Genomic DNA, 19,864 nt, shown 5'->3' with positions numbered 1-19,864 from the left:
TTGCATCATTTTTTGATTGCCCAGAGAAGCTGTGGGTGGGATTTCCTCTCCATCAGCCACTTCCCCTGCAGTCACCTGTGGATACCTGGAGTGCTTTGGGACAGGAGGTGCTGAAGAGGGAGGACCTGAGGGCTGGAGAAAACCTTGAGGGGTACAGAAAATCTGTTTGCCATGGGCTTCATATGCAGTGGAAATCACTTTATAAAGTGACATTTATATTTATATTTATATTTATATTTATATTTATATTTATATTTATATTTATATTTATATTTATATTTATATTTATATTTATATTTATATTTATATATCATTCTTTATAAAAAGAGCTCACCCTGGCTGAATTGTGGAGAGTAAATCTTTGTGTAACTATTACTCTGCTGAAAAACAAAACTCTAAGCTTTTTTTTTCATTTAGTTTTTAAGATTTGGAAGAGAAATCTTTCCCTTCCCTAATTGTTGAGTCCAGCTCTTCCAGCTGCCCTGGAGATCTGGGGAAAAGGGATAAGAGGGCAGAATGTTCAGTAATGTGGGTGAACAGGGGGGGTCAGCTCCCTGGTAGCAGTTTTTTCCTGGAGAGTCCCAGCTCTGTCCTTCCCAGCCGTGTTCCCTCCTGAGTGGGGCTGGAAGGGCGTTGTTGTTGTTGTGTGCAGGATATGGGATGTGTTCCTACTGCCCGGATTTCTCCCTGTGCACGAGCTTTAGCTGATGATTATTCACCGTGGCAGTTCCTTGGATGCTGCTCCGTAACGTCAGGCGCTTGGCTCCCGCAGAGGAGCAGGACACGAGGGACTGAGGGCTCCTGCTGGGTGCCAGGGCGTGTGCCAGCAGAGGATGAGGAGAGGGACAGGCAGAGGACAATCCCTTGGGCAGCCCCTCAGCTCTGACATTTCCTGCAGCGCTGGGGCTTTGGAGCCATTCGTGGAGCTGCTGCTGGGGACTTTGTGGGATCTTCCTTCGCCTCTGGTTTGGCCATCCCCACGTGCTGGGGGTGTGGGTGCCGGTTCTGGGGCTCCCCACGGAGCCATCCCCTTCTCCATCCCCCTCCCTCTGCCAGCTGGGGTGTTCACACCTTCTGCTTTTATCCCTTCCTGGTCATGTCCCCAGCACAGGGGTCTCACCGTGTGAGAGCTCAGGTCCACAGGTGAAGCTCCGCTCCCACCCGCGAGTCTGGGATCACCTTTGTGCCACTCACCCTGAAGCCTGAGCTCTGTCTCCCTGTCTTTGCAGTGTATTGTCAGAATTTTGCCCCGAGCTTTAAGGAGAGCGAGATGAACGTGATCGCGGCCGACATGTGCACCAACGCGCGGCGCGTCCGCAAGCGCTGGCTGCCCAAGATCAAATCCATGCTGCCCGAGGGGATGGAGATGTACCGCACCGTCATGGGCTCCTCCACAAACACTGTCCCCCTGGAGCCCGACTTCCAGCCCAACACTGCTCAGGTCTTCGAGCAGCGCATCTATGCAGAGAGGAGGAGCGACTCGGGGACTATAGTAGCCTTGAGAACTAACACAGTGAATGTAGAGCTGAGCAATGGATCCAACCAGTCCTTCGAGCAGAGCGAGGATGCCGAAGGCGCCGGCTCCGTGATCCAGGAGGCAGCTGCCACAGATGCCATGGCATCGGAAACCCAAAGCACTCCGCAACCTTTTGAACAAGGTTCGGGCTCCTCCAGCCGGCCCGAAACCCCCGTGAGAAGACAAGATGGTACTTATGGAGGGACTTTATAAAGAGAGCAAACATTTCATGACCTATAAGGGATCTGTAATACTAAAGCTGCTTGCATGCATTACTAATACAAAACAAAAAATGTGATCAAGCCACTTACCTACTGAACTGCTACTGTTGCCTGAAAAAAATGTGATTTTTATTCTGCTTGTATTTAAAATTTATGAAGGAAATAATCGCATTCGTTATACTGTAAACGACTAGGTCTGTGGCGACCTACTTAAAAAAATATTGGGCTCCTTTTTTGATATTCCTGAGGTTAGTCTATAAGATTGTAGCTTTTTTTTTTTTCCTTTCTTTTCCTTTTTTTTTTTTTTTTGGGTTTTTGTTGTTTGTTTGTTTGTTTGTTTGTTTTAAGAAGGGGAGGAGAAAAGCTAGCCACCCCCCACCCACCACCACCCCGTCATCACCCCATCCATCACTCAGCTCAGAAGTAAAGCCATGGTTAACCTTGTCCTCTAAGGAGAGTTTTGTCACTGACCAGGAAAGCGAGGTGTGTTCGGGTGCAGGTGCTGTGACTGGCCGTGTTTGTCTCGGGAAGGGCTGGAGCCAAGTGGGATGGGCTGGGGGAAATGGTGACAGTGATGGTGACCAGACCCCTCTGGAGTCAGGGGGAGCCCTGGCCGTTGTTGTCCCGGGGAGTTTTCCCTGGATTCCGCGGGAGTTCGGGCTGGCGCGTGTCGGGAGGGCTGTGTGGGATGCAGGTGGAGAGCCTGGCCACCGTTGTGGCTGTGGTCTGGTTTTTGCCAGGCTGGGTTTGGGTTTGGTTTCTCTCTCTCCCTCCCTCCCTTCGTCCCTCCCAGCGATTCCTTTTCTTTCCCTTCTCCGTGTTTGCACCTTCACGTCCCCGCTCCTGGGCAGCCGGGCTGTGTCACCCCTCTGTGCCCTTCCTTGGGTGAACCTCCTGGGAGGGGAGGAGCCCCCCTCAGGCTGTGGAGGGATCTGGGGAGGAATCTGAGCATGGAGAGCACCGTTCTTCTGGCTCCAAAGGGCACGGAGTCGGGAGCTCTTGGTGTTGGCTCCTGGCAGATCTGCACCGGAGGCAGAGCTCGGTGCATGCAGAGCTCACCCTCTGCCCCCTCCTCCTCCCCAGGCCATCCAGGCTCCCGCTTTTTAATAATTTGGAGTGTATTGGATGCAAAAATTAAAAGAAAAAACGAGCTTTGTGCCCTTCTGTGAGGAGGTTTTGGGGAGGAGGAAGCGCGTTGCCTCCTGCTCACCCTCCCGCAGCCCCTTCTGGGGAAAACCCAATGTGGAATTATTTGTCTTTATTTTTGTTGTTGCAGGCTGATGTCCCCAGGCTGTGGTGGCTTTGGTGGCCTCGGGATGGGACTGTGGGTGTCCCTGGAGCCTGATGGGCAGCAGGTACCTGCTCTGTCCCTCGTCTTTCCAGACCCCAAAGTGCCCGGGATGTGTCCCGCAGAGCCGGGGTGCTGCAGCTTCCCCCGGAGTGCTGGGGCCAGGCTGGGGGTCCCAGGGGGGTGGCACTGCTGGGCTGACCCCAAGGGATGGGGACAGTGATGTGAAAGCCAAGTCTGCCTTTTTTCCTTTTTTTTCCTTTTTCAGTGATGATTATTTTTACTGTGACTTAACGACCTGCTTTAATGACACTTGCAGCTTGTTCTTTAACACGTTTGGGACTAGGAACAAGGTGCACAAAGAGTCACTTTTTGGCTGCTGTGGCTGTGCTCCTCTTTTCTTTCCTGCTTCGATTCCCTAATCCAGACAGCGCTTTGCTCAGGGTTTTCTTCCTTCTTTGTATTTCCATTGGGAAAGGGGGAGCGGGGAGAGGATAACCCAACTTTTGGCCATTTGTTTTGTTTTCTTTGATACTTGAAGCAGTTTTTTGCATCGTAAATAACGAGGCTGCCCAGCCTGTGCCACTGCTCCTGACACAACAAATCAGTGATGGGGGGATCCTGCCCCACGTCGGGTTTTGGCACAGCTTTTTGGGGGAGACTGTGACACCCCAGACCAGGTTTTGGGGGCTGGTGCAGGTGCAGAGGTTTGGGATGCTTCGGAGAAGTGGGAATGGGCACGGCTCTATTTGCACTTTACCCACTAAACAAACCCGGGGACCACGGGCTGAGCTCTGGGGGAGCCATCCCTGGGGACACCGAGCAGTTCCTCAGCCCTGGGGTGTCCCTGTCCCCTGCTGGAGGGCAGCTCAGCCAGCTTGGTGGGGCTCAGGTTTGGCTGAGGACCCTCCTGATCCCCAAATCTTTGGGTTTGCCAAAAGTTTGAGGCAAGCTGGGAGCGGCTCCGGGTGCCGGAGATCAAAAGTCGTCCCTTGTGTGTGTGTCTGTGTGCATATATATAAATATAAATATAGAGAGAAAAGATATTGCAGAGGATTCTCCCTCCTCCTTTTTGGCACTTGCTGGGGGTGGGGAGCAGGCTGAGCCCCCCAGCCGGGGGCTGCACTTGGCTGAGGGATTAATTCTGGACCAAACCTGTTCCCAGACAGCCGGCGGGGCCACCGGGGGGGCAGCAGCAAAGTACTTGAATGGCTTAGGACAGAGAGTCTGGAGAGAGTCAAGTTGCACAGTGAAAATATATATTTTTATACCTAGCACAACTTCCTGTATATTTTGGGGTTTTTTTCTTTCTTTTTTTTTTTTTTTTCCTTTCCATTTTTTTTTTTTTTTCTTCCTGATTTGGGTTTGTTTTGTTAATTATTATTATTGTTATTAGGAAGGCAAACTTCTAAAATGTGAAGGGCGTTGGGTTTTTCCTTATCTGGTAGATGAGGGCAAGCATTTTGCACTAATGTTTCCTGTGTGTGGAGGATTAATGATATGTTTGAAAATGTTATATGGTAATGATTGTATTCTTCCGAGAAAAAAAGAAAACAACAAAAAAAAGCAAAAAAAAAAAAAAATAACCCCTTAAAACTGAATGTAAGGTGAGAACAGAGCAGTCCATCGATTGTATGCGGCTTTCCTGAGTGCCTTAGAATTTTTTGATCATTTTTTTTCCAAGGAAAACAGATTAAGAAGATCAGATCATAACCGACTCCTTCCTCCTCTTTGTTTACGACACTATTTTAAATTCTAGAATTTTGGGGCTGCTTTATAATGTGAATAGGAAACTGCATTCATCTAGGTCTGACAGTGTAAAATCAGAGCATCAGTATTTATGGTATGTCTGCACCTTTATTCTTATGCTTGACTATTAGCAATATTACCTGTATATTCTATATCTAAAGTTGTACCAAGCACCTTTAACGAGCGCAGAGTGTAAAAGCAGCCGAGTTCCCCAGCAGCGTAGGACCAGCTCCTCTCCTCCTCCTCCTCGTTAGCGCTAATTAATTAACACCGCTTTGCCGAGGGGCTGCATGACCCTCCGCCACCCGCGCTGTCCCACGGGGACATTCCCGACCCTTCCCGGGGCTGCCCGGGTTTCCCTCTGGAGGTTCCCGGAGGATGCTCCGGGAGCGATCCCGACACTGGAGCTGCCCCCGGTGGGAGCGGGGAGAGCCCCGCGGGGGCACCGAGGGATGGCCCCGGCCCCTGCCCCGGGCTGTGCTCGGATCCCGCTGGAAAAGGGCTGGGAAAGGCTCGCTGAGGATGGAGAAGGAGCCGTGGGAAGCCGGGCTGAGCCCCGGGGTGTCCCCAGAGTGTCCCCAGCTGTCCCCTCCTGCCCCCCGCAGCCATCCCGGGATTCAACTGCTGTTCCAAGTGTTCCTGCTCTCCAAACCGTGCTGGGAGCGAGCCAGGGGACGAGTGGGACACACTCACATTGGAAAACCCCTCCGCTCCTCCTCGAGTTTCTTCCACTGTTAAAAAGCGTTTTGCACACACACGAAAAATTAAAAAAAAAAAAAAATTAAAAAAAAAAAAATAAAAATCGTGATTTTTATGTCAAGGTTGAAAAAAAACAAAAAAAAAAAGCCAAAACTTGCAATACTATTTTTAGCAGACAAGAATAAAGAAAAATAAATAAATAAAATAATTAATAAATAATAAAAACAACTGAGTATAAATGTATAAATATTTTTGACTTGAACATTTGGATGGCACTTGATTCAAATAGAACATTAATCCTTTGGACAGAATGTTTGGGGAAAAAAAAAAAAGGACTTAAAGTACAAGGTTGTTTTTAAAGCGTCTTCATAGGGTATTAAGTAGTACTGTAATTCATGACTGTTAAAAATACTTTCTGTGCTGTAAGGAAATCTCACAGTACCACTGAATTATGTTCCTCAACTGTCTCAGCCACGAACGATGCTAGCTTCTTTTTTTTTTTATTATTTTATTTTATTTTGTTTTGTTTTATTTTATTTTTTATCGTGCATTATTCACTAGTATTTATGTGCTCTTACTCTGTATAGTTCAGACTGTTATTTTGTAGCCATGGCTGACACGATATATCAGTAACTAAAAAAAAAAAGAGAGAAAAGATGAAGACCCCCTCCCCTACCCCGAGCTGGAACTGTGCTCGTAGCTGTTTTCATATGATGAAAAAAAAAAATCCATTTAAAAAAAAAAAGCAACAAAAAAACAAAAAAAACCACCCAACCCAACGTGATCATTAATTGTAAAACGCTTTGTAAAATTCACATTTACAAAATAATAAAGTAAATTACAATTAAAAGGTTTCCTTTGCTCTGTTTTCTGTCTTTCTGGGTGGTGGGTAGTGTTAAGCAGGGGGTTGTTAATAAATGCTGAAGGGGCTCTGATGGCTCAGGCTCCACTTCAAGGTATGAAACAACCCCCACATTTGGCCAAATGAAGGGTTTTGCCCAAATTCTGGGGTTTTGGAGTTCCCTGCACTGCCCTGGGCTCTCTCCCCACCTCACCTGATGTGGTTTGGGCACCTTTTGGTTTTTTTTCCTGTCCATATCACACCCTCCCTCCACACTTACTACTTATACAAACTAATAGTTGTTGTTATTATTATCATTATTTAAAATGGAATTTGCAGCTCTCCCAAATTAGTCTGAGGCTTTGCCAGAGACTGGGGCTGAGACCGGAGGATGCAGCAGCAGCTGAAATCCTCCTCTCCCCTGCTCTGCTGGGAGCTTCCCTCCTCTTCATCACAGAAAATCCTTACCCAGGCTCCGAGAAGGGGCAGGAGGGCTCCTGCCACCCTCCCAGGGACGCGTGTGACGGCTTTGCCGGGTCTCAGAGGGTCTCTGGCAGCGTGGGCAGAGCGAGGATGCTCCAGGGGAGGTACCTGGGCACCAAGAGCGGAGATGCTCCAGAGCACCGGCAGCTCCAAGCAGCATCCCAGGACTGGCTCTGCCCAGGATGGAGCTGGTGTGGGGTTGTTGTTGTTTTTAGGATGAGGAGGAGGAAAAGGTTTCAAAGCCAGAGAGGCTGAGCTGGAGCAGGGTCCCAGCGAGGTCTGGGGGTGTTGGCTGTCAGCCTGGTAATTCTCTTTAATTTTTGCCCGACTATTTTTTTTCCCCCAACCCAATTGGCCATAAAATTGCTGAGGAGCTGCATTTCCTCAGTTTAGCAAAATAGAAGTACCCAAAACCACTTGCATTTGGGGTTTCATTTAATCTCATCTCACTGCAAAGGAAAAACACAGAAACTTGGATGCTTCGCGTACGGCGCATTCCGCCGCGTTATATAAACCATTTCAAACTGATTTATTCTAAATGAGTTGTTATAATCAGAATTTTCCTTATGAGCAGCTTTCTTGCAAACGTCAGTATTTCAGGGGGGGAAAAAAAAAACCCAACCCCAAGCCCAAGCCCATCGTACGCCCGCTCCAATATTTCAAACTGATTACTTCTAAACACCAGCGCTAAAATTAGGTCTTTGGTGTGCGGTATTGTCAGAGTGGGTGTATTATGATCTGCAGAGAGTATAAAAAGATAAATGAGTTATTTAACCAAGTAAACGACGTTGCTGTAGAAATGTGCTGAGGGAAAATGCGCAGGGGGGGTTGGCTCACGCCGGCCGGGCCCCGGGATTGCGGCAGCGACGCGAGGGGAGCTGCTGGAGCAGGAGTGAGGGGTGGAAAGGGGTTTTTCTTTGCGTTAATGTTGTTATTTTTATTGCTATTGTTATAAAACTGGCGGCTCCCACCCTGTCTGGGGTGGGGTCGTGATTTTGGCAGTGCCAAAATGGGAGGGAGGGGGCTGAGAGAGGCGATGACTGTGCTCTTCCCCAGGGCATTCCAAGGGACTGGTTATTGGTGTATTCTTGGGACTCAACCTGTCTTCATTTCCTTGGGACCCGCTCCAGAGAGAGGGATGTTGGAGCACTGCACCTGCTCAAACTCTCTGAACCTCCTGGCTCTTCATTGCCACCTGCACAGCTGGGTGTTACAGCTGCAGGCTGTGCCCGCTGCGGGCCTCCAGGGACAAATCCGAAGGGACATTGGGATCAGGGATCACCAGCCCAGAGACAGAAGACTCTGGGCACTGCAGGGGTCGGTCACTGCAGAGGGTGTTGGCCATTGCAGAAGTTGCTGACCATTGCAGGTGGCCATTGCAGAATGTTGGACATTGCAGGCCAGTGCAGGGGATGGTCATTGCAAGTGGCACTGGCCATTGCAGGAGTTGACTACTGCAGGAGCTGGTCATTTCAGCAGCTGGCCATTGCAGGAACTGGCCATTGCAGGAACTGGCCATTGCAGGGGTTGGTCAGTGCAGGAGTTGGTCACAGCAGGTGTTGGCCACTGCAGGGGTTGGTCACTGCAGGAGATGGTCAGTGCAGGAATTGGTCACTGCAGGAGTTGGTCACTGCAGGGGTTGGTCAGTGCAGGTGTTGGTCACTGCAGGAGATGGTCAGTGCAGGAGATGGTCAGTGCAGGAATTGGTCACTGCAGGGGTTGGTCACAGCAGGTGTTGGCCATTGCAGGGGTTGGTCGGTGCAGTCCTTGGCCACTGCAGGAGATTTTGTTCCTGTCCCTGCAGCCGGGGATGCTGCAGAGGGAATAAGAGCCGAGCCCCACGCCGGGCTGGCTCCATCCCACTCATCCCCCTTTCCCGAGGTGTGAGCCCCGGGTTTCTGGGGGTTCTGCCGCTCCCCTCCTGCCCCATCCATGGGAGGGCAGTGAGGGATTGATGCCGGCCAGGCCCTGGAGCAGCTGCCATAAATCCCAGCCCCTCCGGCGGCTCCGGAGCGCTCCAGGGCTGCTCTTATTTATATTCATCCATTGCACCGAGCCCTTCCATAATCGACTGTGCAGCGGCACTCCAGCGCCGGCGACGGCTCAGATGGATCGTGCAGGACTCAAAATACAAATAAAGGCTGAGGAGCAGGAACTGCATCATTCCTGCCGTGTCTGCCGTGCTCCAGGGCTGCTCCGGAGGATTCACAGAGCCATCGGCACATCCATCAGCTCCGGGCAGGGCTGCAGGGGAACTTTGGGGTGTTATTGTAGGGTAGCTTAAGGGTGATAATGATGGGAATGAGGATTCCACGGTCCAGGGATGGGTTGGAGTGGTGGCCACGTCCCTGGGGTGGTGACAGCAGTGGCAGGGTGACAATTCAGACACGAGGACAGGAAAGCTGCCACCGGCGTGGGGGTAACGAGGGGCTGCTCAGGTCAGCCAGGAACTTGATTTTTGGCTGTCTGTGCTGGGGCTGGGATGAGGCAGGGTTGGGGTTTTGGTACCCAGATCCCTCATGGGGGGGTCTGTCCTTGCCTGTGGGACCAAACCTCATCCCTCTGGGGCTCTGGGAGAGGAATTAGATCAGTCCAATTCTGGGACAGGACAAAAAGGGGAGGAAAAAAAAGGCAGAAATGCCAGGCCACAAAGCAAGGCAGATAAATCCAATGTAATCTCACTCACCAGCCCTCACCAGGAGTTACAACACATAAATTACTGCACCTAAAAGCATCTCTAATTTCACTTGTGAGTGATTCACCAGGACGCACCAGGCTGCCCTCTGCATCTCCCCATTTGATTAGACATTTGTACCAAGACAGAGCTCACACTTAAAATAACATTACTGGAATGGAGATGGACAAGAGAATTCATTTGAATGGAAATCAATTTGATTAGAAAAGTAAATTACCCGCAGTCTATGAGCAGCACATTGTGGCTCAGAATAATAACAATAATAATAATAATAATAATCCATCAATCAATCAATCAGTGGCACCAAAGGATCTTAAATGTTTTTATGGGCCTGGCAATGACTGAGCTGTGATCACTTCCCAGGTGGGAGCAGGGCTGGATTCCCTCTCCTTGTGCTGGGACAGTGCCAGGCAGAGCTGTCCCGTGTCCCCAGGGACCCCTGTGCCACCGGGATCCCCTGCAGGGGACGAGCCCGTTCCTGTGCCCCAAAGTGAGGTGTGGCCATGGGGCTGCAGGAGCTGGGCACAGCCTAAGGGCTGTAAATGTGTTTATGTGGCTGCAGGTGCCCTCAGAGGGGTGATTGAATTTACCCAGGGGTGATGCTGCTCTGGACAAAGCCCTGGAACCATTCTGGGTGTCACTGCTCCCATTGGGGTGGCACTGGGGCCTGGCTGGGGGAGGACAGCAGTGTCCCTCCCTCCCTGTCCACCCTCCCCTGCCAAGTGTCACCACCGAGGTGACAGAGAGCCAGGGAGGCCATGGGTGCCTGGCAGGAGCAGGGCAGGACCCTGGGTGCTCCCTCCAGGTCCCTCCCCTGTGCCAGCTGCAGTGCAAGGAGCTGCACACTTTGCTGAGCTGTGGTACCTTCTAAATAATCAATTGGTATTTAATTCCCATGTGATAACTGTCTTATTAAATCTAAATTTAATGTGTATTTGGGAAACCCTAATTTAAAGTGTTACTGCATGCACCATCTGGTGTGCTCTCTAAATACAAATGCAATAACATAATTCAGAATTACATCATAAAAGTAAGTTATAAGAGATTAAAATGCACAACTCTGTTCTTCAGTCAAGGCAGCTTTTACGCTTTTGCTCCTGACTTAGATACAAATCACAACAAAAACATCCCTACCCCGATTAAGTGATTTTCTGCTGGGATTTGGGGTTTAATGGGGAGCAGGAGTGCACAGGAGGGAGGCTGGGAGATCAGGAGCACTGGAGGTGTTGCCCAGAGCAGCTGTGGCTGCCCCTGGACGTGTCCAAGGCCAGGTTGGACGGGGTTTAGAGTGGGAGATGTCCCTGCCCATGGCACTGGCTGGGCTTTAAGGTCCCTTCCCATCCAAATCCCTCTGGGTTCCCATGACATCCTCTGCTCCCTGATGCCAGGGAGGCTCAGGGCTGGGCACAGGGAGACTCAGTGACCCACTGAGCAGCCTTTTGTTGAAAAATCAGTCAAATACAGCCCAGAGTTGGGTGCATCAATGATCTTTTATAGTGGCAGTAAATCTAATACCTTTGCAAAATCCCCTATTTTCTCTCTCTGTTGAATGAAACATGAGATCCCTTAATAGAGAGGGAAATTAAAATCTAGTTTTATTGCAGTTCCTGTAACTGGTATCTAAGCTATTAATAATCAATCCATTCTTGCTTAAAAGCCAACATTTATCACCCCAGCTGAGCTGACGGGCACTGGGGGGAAAGTACAATTGACTGCAATTACACTTTGAAAAATGTTAGCTGTGCCACTGACCACTGGGGATAAATGATGAGATTCCAGTTGTTCCTTCCCTCTTCAGGTTCATCCCCCCAACTTTTATTATTGGGTGGTTTTGCTTCTCCTTGAGCCTCCAGGATGCCTTGAGGAATGAGTTGAGGGGAGGGGTTGGTGCTGCCCCAAATTCAGGAGGATCCTCCTGGCAGAGGGAGCCCAAACCCTTCCAGATCCAGCAGTGGGTTCAAGAGCGACTCTAAATCTTTTTTAACACCCATCCACACAAAAGTTTATTGGTTTTATTCCTGCCCTTTCCAAGGGGGAGGAAGAGGCTGGTGCAGGAATTGATTTTCCTGGAGCTCCTGGTATTAATGAAGCCGCTGACCGCAGATCTCCCGCAGCAATATCCCGCTCCCCACCGTAATTCTCCAGACTCCAAACTTTTCAAATGAGTTTTTGCAATTTAAAATTAATAATTGTTCTGTCTAGAACAAGGATAATTAAATGCCTGTTCATCCTCATTATTGTCAGCCGTGTGATTTGTTGTTTTCTCCCTAATAAAATTAACCGGTTTAACTAATGGGTGCCAAAACTTGATAATTAAAGCTGAGCAAATAATTTGCAACAAATAATTTACCCAGTGGGTTTGTTGGGGTCCGTGGTGGGTCTGTGGCTGATGGTGAGGAGCTGGGAGCCGCTGGTGATGCCCAAACCCACACAGGGCACCACGGGGAACCTCCTTTTCCTCACAATGGTCATTTTATTAATGAAAATTATTTGATTTTTTTTTTCTTTCTAAGGAAAGAGGTTCCCTCCACAGGATTTTGCTCACACCTGGAGCATGAGGCAGGTGGTTCACCTGTGGATGAAATCCCAGAGGAAAGAGCAGCTGCTCTCAGGTAAATCCCAGTGAGGATGCGGAGGTGGCCAAAAAATGGCAATTCCTGGGGGGGAAAGGAATTAAAATAATGAGCCAACAAAAAGAGTTTGGTCAGACACAATCTTCTAACAGGAATGGACTTTGAAATGGTGGTTATTAGCTGGGTTTCTTTCCAGCAGCAGTTAAAGGAGCTTTCGAAGGTATCACAATTAATTTCTAAGTTTATATTACACATTATAACGTGAGGGGCCATTAACGAGGCACTGACATTAAATTTAATGTACTTGGTGAGTGGGACAGTTTGTCTCTCCCTCCTGGGTGTATTCCCTGGATGTTTGGGGTCTGGCACTGCGGGATTTCTCCGTGGGAGCTGCTGGGGAGGGTGGGGTTGTCACTGTGGTGCCCCACGGGGGACACTGAGGCACACAAAGCTTTGTCCCCAGCTCGGTGGCACAGCCAGCGAGGCTGGGAGGAACACAAGGAGAATATGGAGTGTCTCATACCTATAACTTTAAATTAAAAAAGCAATGTGCTGTTTATTGGCGCTGCCGAGTGTCTCCGGAGCGGGAGGCTCATAAAGATCATATTACAGTACAAGCCATTATGCAAAGAGTTTACTATATATACATTTCTAAATGCTTCAGCAAACAGCAGCCTCCTTATGAGCAGAGCAGGATAACTGGTTCGTTTGGGGTAACAAATGATCCTTGATTTGATTTTAAATGCAATGACAGCAAAATTTATTTCTTATTTAATCACTTGCCAGAGCTGTTGAGGACGGGATGGTATTAAACTGCACAATGCAGCATATGACTACTGAATCAGTTGAAATAGGCATAAGAATATATTATGTTTATAGGATAGAAAAAGATTGTACAGCAATGCATATAACTAGAATGGGTATTTTTGTCATTTATACAGTAGCTTATATCATTATTCCTTCCCGCTTCCAATTTTTCAGTAATAAAAATACAGGGGATGTGATTCTCTTTGCATAAACCAACTTGATTCGTTATTAAATATTTTTATTAATCTGAAGTACTACAAAGCATTTGAGCAGATAAATCAGGCTCCGAGTAGTCATTTCCTCTCTGCTATGGCTCTATAAAGTGGATTCATTTATGAGCGTGCACTACCCGAAAAGAAGGTTTCCATATTCATTACCAGGCTCCCTCATGGTTCTGGCTTTTTATCCCACTGGACCATGCAGAAGGGTCTCCAAAAGAAGCAGGTCCTGGAAATCTGCTCTGTGATCCCTGCCCGGTTTTGTGTCCAATTTAAGGAGGAATCATCCCTTGGGTACCTCAGGATGCTCAGGGTACCTCAGGATGCTCAGGGTGCCTCCGGCTCTGGCTCCCCTCACAGCCAGTTTGGGGACATCAGGACTTTTGGGGTGATTTGGGGATGGCTCCAGCCCCAGCACTGTCCCACATCACCGCAGCCACCGTCCCGCAGGGTGCGGGGGATCTGTGCCCCAGCCCCTCCTGCAAGGACGGGATTCCCCTGGAGGATTTTTGACCCCCTAAAGCATCGCTGGCCTCCTGCAGCCCCTCCTCACAGGCTCTGACCCCACAGAACGCAGCATTTTGGGGGCAGCAGGGCCCTTTTGGGATGCTCCGGGTGGGTGGGGGATGCGGGGGCAGCTCGGAGCCCGCACGTTCCGCTCCTGCTGCTGAGCCCTTGGCTCACCGGGGGAAACTGCGGCGAGCCACAAAGGAATTCAACCTATTTAAAACCCAGCCAGGTGTGCAAACAAGTTTATCCTCTGCTAGCAGCTGGCTCCGGAAAGGTTACGGCAGCCACGTGGAGTTTGGGGCTCCTTGGGAGAGGTGACATTTAGCGCCTGGGTTTGGGACTCTCCGGGAGCCCCGGAGCTCCAGCCGGCAATTCCCTCCCTTTCCCCGGGATCAGCCTCATCCTGCCCTTCTCCCCTCCCGGCTGCTGCAGCCCCGGGCTCGCCTTTGATTTCAGATTTTCCTGCAGCAGCTGTCTAACATTTGTTTGCTGTTTGGGAACGGGAATTATGGCGCTCCGCAAAAAGCAGGGACCCTCCGGAGCTGCTGCTGGCACAGCCCCGCAGCCTCGCATCCCGAAATATTCCTGCTGCTCCAGGTGCCGTCTTCGGGGGGATTCAGCCATCCATCTGCTGCTGGTGCCCGCCCTGCTGTTCCCGCATCCCAGCGAGGCTGTGGATGCCCGCAGGGTCCAGCCACCACCACCAGGACATGGATTTGCCTTCCCTCCCTCCCCATCCTGGTGAGCACGCTGGAATAAGGTGAAGCAGGGCTCTGTCCTCATGGGAACAGCTGATTTCACCAGCGGAGTCAATCCAGGGCTGTTTCACCTCTCCGTGTGTTTTCCTTGCTGGGAGCTGCTGGGGCTGCCCATAAATCCGCCCTCTGCAGCAACTGTGTCACAGATGTCCCAGGACATGAATTTTTTCTCCGGTTTTAGTGCTGGTGTAAAGCAAAATTACGGTCGTTGTCAGCATTAGCGAAAACCACCGTTCCCATCCTGCTGTAAACTCAGCAGCGGGGCCGGGAGCTGCCAGGGACGGAGCAGAGGAGGGGCAGCTCCTGTTTCCTGGGAATTCCAGGCTTTTGTGGAGCTGCTGCTGGTGATTTTGCCGTGGTCAAGATGAGGCAGGAGTGGCACTGCAGGCTCCCTCCCATCCCTCCACCTCCCTCTGGAATGTGGGCTGCACACTCAGACCCTGCTCAGGGCTCACGGAGAGGAAGCTGAAGGTGTGTTTGAGCTCAGGGCAACCCAAAAACTCCTGGCACTGCCCAGGTTTCCCATGGACACCTCGGGAATCACCGGAATTTGGCAGCTGAGTGGACGCAGAGCACCGGCCCCTCGCAGCTGGCAGCGCTGGAGAAGCAGAGAAGTTTCACACCTTTGCAGAAGAAGGTTCAGGAAGGAAATGAGCTGTAATTGAGATGGATGAAAGGGCGGCTGCCTCCCCCAAATCGTTCCAGGCACCAGACTCGAGAGGAATATGAAGTGCTGCTGCTCTCCAAAGATCGCCACGCAGCCACTGAATTATTAATGAGCAGGAATGATTTCATATTTAATCTAAAGACTATTAATTACACTGCAGACGAGCAACACACCATCCTGAGAGCCCCTCTCGCCAGCTGAATAATTCAGTGGTGCCCCATATTTTACCTCAATGTCAGGGTGGGTGGGGAGACCCCTCCTGCCTGAGCAGGCAGTGGTGGCCCAAGGGGTGGTGTTGAGAGCCCTCCCCAACCTGGGACCCCCCCGGCCTGGGCAGAGAGGGATTTTTTGGGGTCCCCCGGGGCTGGGGGTGCTGCTGTCCCTCTGTCCCAGCCTCACCTGGAGCCCAGCAGCAGCCCCAGCTGTGGGAACACTGAAGACAGATGTTTATTTGTCCGGGATTATTTGCTGATCACTGTTACAGTGATCCAAGATGATCATTAAAAAGTGAAATGGGCTGTTTAATAATGATGCTGGGAGCACGCAGTGTGCCTCGCATTACGAGGGTGTTTAAGCATGAGCCCAATTAAATCCCTCACATCCCTACAGAATTACCCCAGTTGTGCAAACTATTAGGCAAACTCCAGGCTCCTCGTACTCACAGGCAATCCTGGAGCCTGGCACTCTGCTAGAGACCCATTTCTGTCCTGAAGCTAAATTAAAATCCTATTGTGCCAGCGCTGCTAATATTTCCTGCTCTTGTTTCCAACAATTAAATCGTGACATTCTGCCAAAACATACAAGGAAATGAGAAAATGCTCCTGATCAGCTGGAAAGAGAAGGCAAATCCTCCCAGCTGCCACCCAGATGCCACGGTGCCAGTCACAGGTTGAGCAGCACCTGATGGATGAGGCAGTGGCTGGTGGAGGTGGGGACTCATCGTTCTCTGTGGGAAGTGGGAGTTTTGGACTTCTGTTATGAAGTTGAAAGGATTTTCCTTCTCGGTTCAGGGGGGAAATTTGGGAACTGGATCCATGCAGTGCCAAAAAGGAGAGCACTGATGTACTGGGATTGTGTGGGAAGGGTTTGGGGCTGGAGGGTTACGAGGGTGGCAGTGATGGAGCGGCTTTGGTGGCTCCTGGAGCCCAGCTGGGCTCACCCCAGCACAGCTGCTGCTGAGGAAAGACTTGAGGGACAATTCCCAGCCCTGCTGTGTCCCCAGCACCACCAGTGGCCTGATCCTGCCACCCTTCTCACACAGGTGCTGCCCATCCTTTGAAATATTCTCCTGAATTCTATTCCTCCTTTCCCCCTTGTTCTCCCCCAGCGCTCCTCAGGGAGGGCACAGCTGCTTCCCTGCCCCACAGCAGCTGCAAAGCCCCAAAAGTGACCCCACAGTGCCCTCAGAGCGATGTCCCCCTGCTTGGGGTGAGCCATGGCTGTTCTTGGGGGACCCCGAGGGTGTTGGGGACACCACAGTGGGACAAGGAGGGATGGCATCTGCAGAGCTGTGCTGAGATCAAGTTAACTGGTGGAGGAGAAAGGGGAGGGGAAAAGAAAAAGCTGTTTAAGAAAGAAATGACTGTTTGGTCATGGCTTACAAGGTGGTACTTAGAAATTCCATGAATTTTAAAATAAAGACGTTGTGAGATTTGAACTTTCTTTTGAATACTCACAAACTGCAGTGCCTAATACCTTCCCTGGCCATTAAGGAGCTGTGCTGGGAAGCAGAGAGAGCTAAGTACTACACTGATAGAGCAGTTAAACACCGTAATGGAATTGTGTTTGGAGAGGCTGCAAAGCCAGGTAGAGAGCCCATACATAAACAAGGCCATTACCAGCCAGGGTAAGTGGTGATAGAATTTCATGAATATCCCCACAAAAAGCTTTGTATATTTATAACAACCTGCAGAGTCGTTTTGAACACAGTCAGGGGCCTTTCAGAGTGACTCTGGAGTTAAATTGTACAATAGATCTGTGTCCCTGTGTGGGGATATCAGCTCCAGGCAAAGCTGGATGGGCAGAGGGATCCCTGACCCTGACAGGGAACCTCCCGGGGTGCTGTGGGTCCTGAAGCAGTGCTGGAAATTTGCTGGTTACTGCCCACAAAGTCTTCCAGTTTCCAGTTTAAAACACCCTTTTCAGAAAGGTTTTTAAGATGATTTTCTGTTTGCAGGGCAGGGGGAGCAGAAGGGCGCTGCTTTCCCAGCTGGGATGGAAAAGGGAGCAGGAGTGGCTGCTCCTCTGCTGGCCAACTGCAGAAGTCACCAAGAGGCAAGAGACAGAGGTTTCCACGTCTCAGGAAAAGGAGAAATAAATCTGGGAACCATCAGACCCCAAAGATGAGGATGAGCTCTGCAAGAGCTGCACAGAGACTCAGAGCCCAGTGGGGAGCAGGGGCAGAGCTGAGATCCCAAACTGGGGCTGTGGGGCACAGACCAGTCCTGCTGCTCCCCAGCACTGATGATCCTACACCAATCCCACAGCGTTCCTGGGATGTCCAACACAAGCAGAACACGTGTGTGCTGCCAGAACCCCAAAACCTCCCCACAAGAAAGCCACACTCTTCACCTCTGCAGCTGGAGAGCAGCAAAGCAAACTCGTGAGTGTGTTTTTATCACTTCAATTTAAATAAATAGGTGCTTTAAACTTCAGGTAACTTTGCTCTGCAACTCTTGCAAAACCTGAACCCAAGTGATAGGCACAGCTCAGGCACGAGCCATAATAAAATGCTAATTGCAATTCATAAATTACGTCGGGATGCCTGGGAATGTTGAAGCTCCTGGATGAAGTGTAGCGTTCAATTTATCCTGTGCATGCTGCCGACAGTGCTGCCAGCCTCCTTCTTGTCCCCTTGTGTTGTTTTGTCATCTCTGCACTATCACCAATTCATCACAAAGGCAACTGAACTCGCCGATGTCCACCCACCGGGTGACTTTGTCTTCGCTACTCTATGACTTCTAAATTAAATTGTCAAAACACATTACTGAGAAAAATATCGTGAAGGGGAAGTTCTTTACCCTTTTCTCCCAGCTGAAGAGAGAATGTGTTTGATTTGGAGAAAACATGTCTGCTTCATTATCCCTCCCGTTATCATATTTCTTCCCTCGGCAGCGGCAGGAAAAGAGTCGATACACAAGTCTTGGATGACATGATGGAGCATCCCACAGGAGTTGTCTCGATAAATTCTGAGATTGCCCAGGAAAAGCTGGGGGTGGGGGGGTGGTGTGTGTAATTTTCACTCTCTTTTATTCCTCCCACTCTCAGACAATTTAAAAGAGATTACGGGGTTTGCTGGTGTGGATTCCCCCAAGCTGGATGTTCCCACTCTGCCAGCACTGGTTGGTTTGGAATCAGCTCCTTGGAGTCCTTGCAAGAGGAGAAAGGAGATGGGACTGGGGATGGCACAGGTCCTGCTCCCACAGCTCTGCTCCTTGAATCCCAGAGTGGGTTGGATTGGGAGTATTGGGGGGAACCTTAAAGCTCATCCCATTCCACCCCTGCCATGGGCAGGGACACCTCTCACTGTCCCAGGCTGCTCCAAGTCTCGTCCAGCCTGGCCTTGGACACTTCCAGGGATTGAACAACCTGTGCCAGAGCCTCCCCACCCTCACAGAGAAGGATTCCTTCCTCAAATCCCATCTAACCCTGCTCTCTGTCAGGTGCAACCATTCCCCCTTGTCCTGGCACTCCACCCCTGTGAAAAGTCTCTTTTTGTGCTCCTTGTCGGCTCCCTGGGGTTTTGTTTTCTGCAGGAATCAGCACTAACACTGAGCTGCTCCCCTGCTATTCCCTGCACTCAGGGAGTGCTGTGGGCTCTGTCCCCTGGCTCTGCTGTCCCCACAGATCCCAGGACAAGGTTGGGTTACAGGGAAGGATCCTGCTGCTGGATACAACCACGGAAATAATTCCCCTGGGGATATTGGAACAAGAGGAGCCTTTCCTCGAAGGGAAAGAGCTGTTGATTCCCCCTTTTCTCATTCCCACGTTGGTCTCGGGGCATAATGGATCAGCCATAAAAAGCAAGTAACACACTGTGCACTCATTCTTTCGGATTTGGACAATATCAACGTAATAGACACATATTGTTTATTTATTCTGCTGTAGAGCAAGGCAAGGAGGCAGTGCCCAATGTTTAGATGGGGTATTTTTAAATGCTCCCATTCCCTGGGCCCTTATGATGCATTAGCCATCAGTAGTCAAATTGCCTCGTATTTGCAATTTTATGGGTTCATTTTGTCAAGCACACAGGAGCTGCATTCAAAGCACAGAAATAAACCATTCCACTTTTGTTAGGCAAAATCTGCTTCTTTGCACGAGATGTAGAGAAAGTAGAAATCTCTTTTTTTCCCCTGCCTCTGCTCCAGATTCATCCCCAGATATTGCTTCTCCTTTGCAGCAGCAACCACTGAGAGCCCCTTGATGGCTGTGGAAGGTCCTGGGCACCCCAAGAGCTCCACAGCTCTGGATTTATCCTGCTGGGAGATCACTCCCTGCTCCCCAGGTGGTTTCAAATAACTCCCAGCAAAGCCTTATCCTTGCTGTCCCCAGCCCCAGGGGCTCCGAGTGGCGCTTCCCAAGCCGGTCCCAGACTTCAGCTCCCTCCGTGGAGCAGGGAAAAGTTTCAGGGAGCAAAACCACGGGGAAATCAGCAGGAAAGAGAAGTTTTCAGAGTGGATTTGGTGGCCAGGACGTGTCCATCACAAGGACTTGGTGTCACCCCACTGCCACCCTGGGCCCCTGCGCTGTCCCCTCCTGCCAGCCCAGGAGCTCCAGCGCCGCGTTTTTGGGAATGAAACTCGAGTGATTATTGCCAAAGGGAGCTGCTGCTGGAGGAGA

The 19,864-nt window shown here is 50.3% G+C and overlaps 1 protein-coding gene across 1 annotated transcript in view; it reads left to right on the top strand.

Annotated features, from left to right (window-relative positions):
* Nucleotides 1-4,621, top strand: part of NACC2 (NACC family member 2) — a 53,610-nt gene extending 48,989 nt beyond the window's left edge. Inside the window, exon 6 of the mRNA XM_058853654.1 lies at nucleotides 1,230-4,621. Within this exon, the coding sequence (XP_058709637.1) occupies nucleotides 1,230-1,729 (500 nt within the window). The 3' untranslated portion in view covers nucleotides 1,730-4,621. The remainder of the gene's footprint in view (nucleotides 1-1,229) is intronic.
* The last annotated feature ends 15,243 nt before the right edge of the window (nucleotides 4,622-19,864 follow it).

Source organism: Poecile atricapillus, chromosome 20 (assembly GCF_030490865.1).
Source record: "Poecile atricapillus isolate bPoeAtr1 chromosome 20, bPoeAtr1.hap1, whole genome shotgun sequence".
In the NCBI taxonomy this organism is placed as follows: domain Eukaryota; kingdom Metazoa; phylum Chordata; class Aves; order Passeriformes; family Paridae; genus Poecile; species Poecile atricapillus.
The sequence above is the reverse complement of the archived record's forward strand: the minus strand, read 5'-3'. Positions and strand labels throughout refer to the sequence as shown.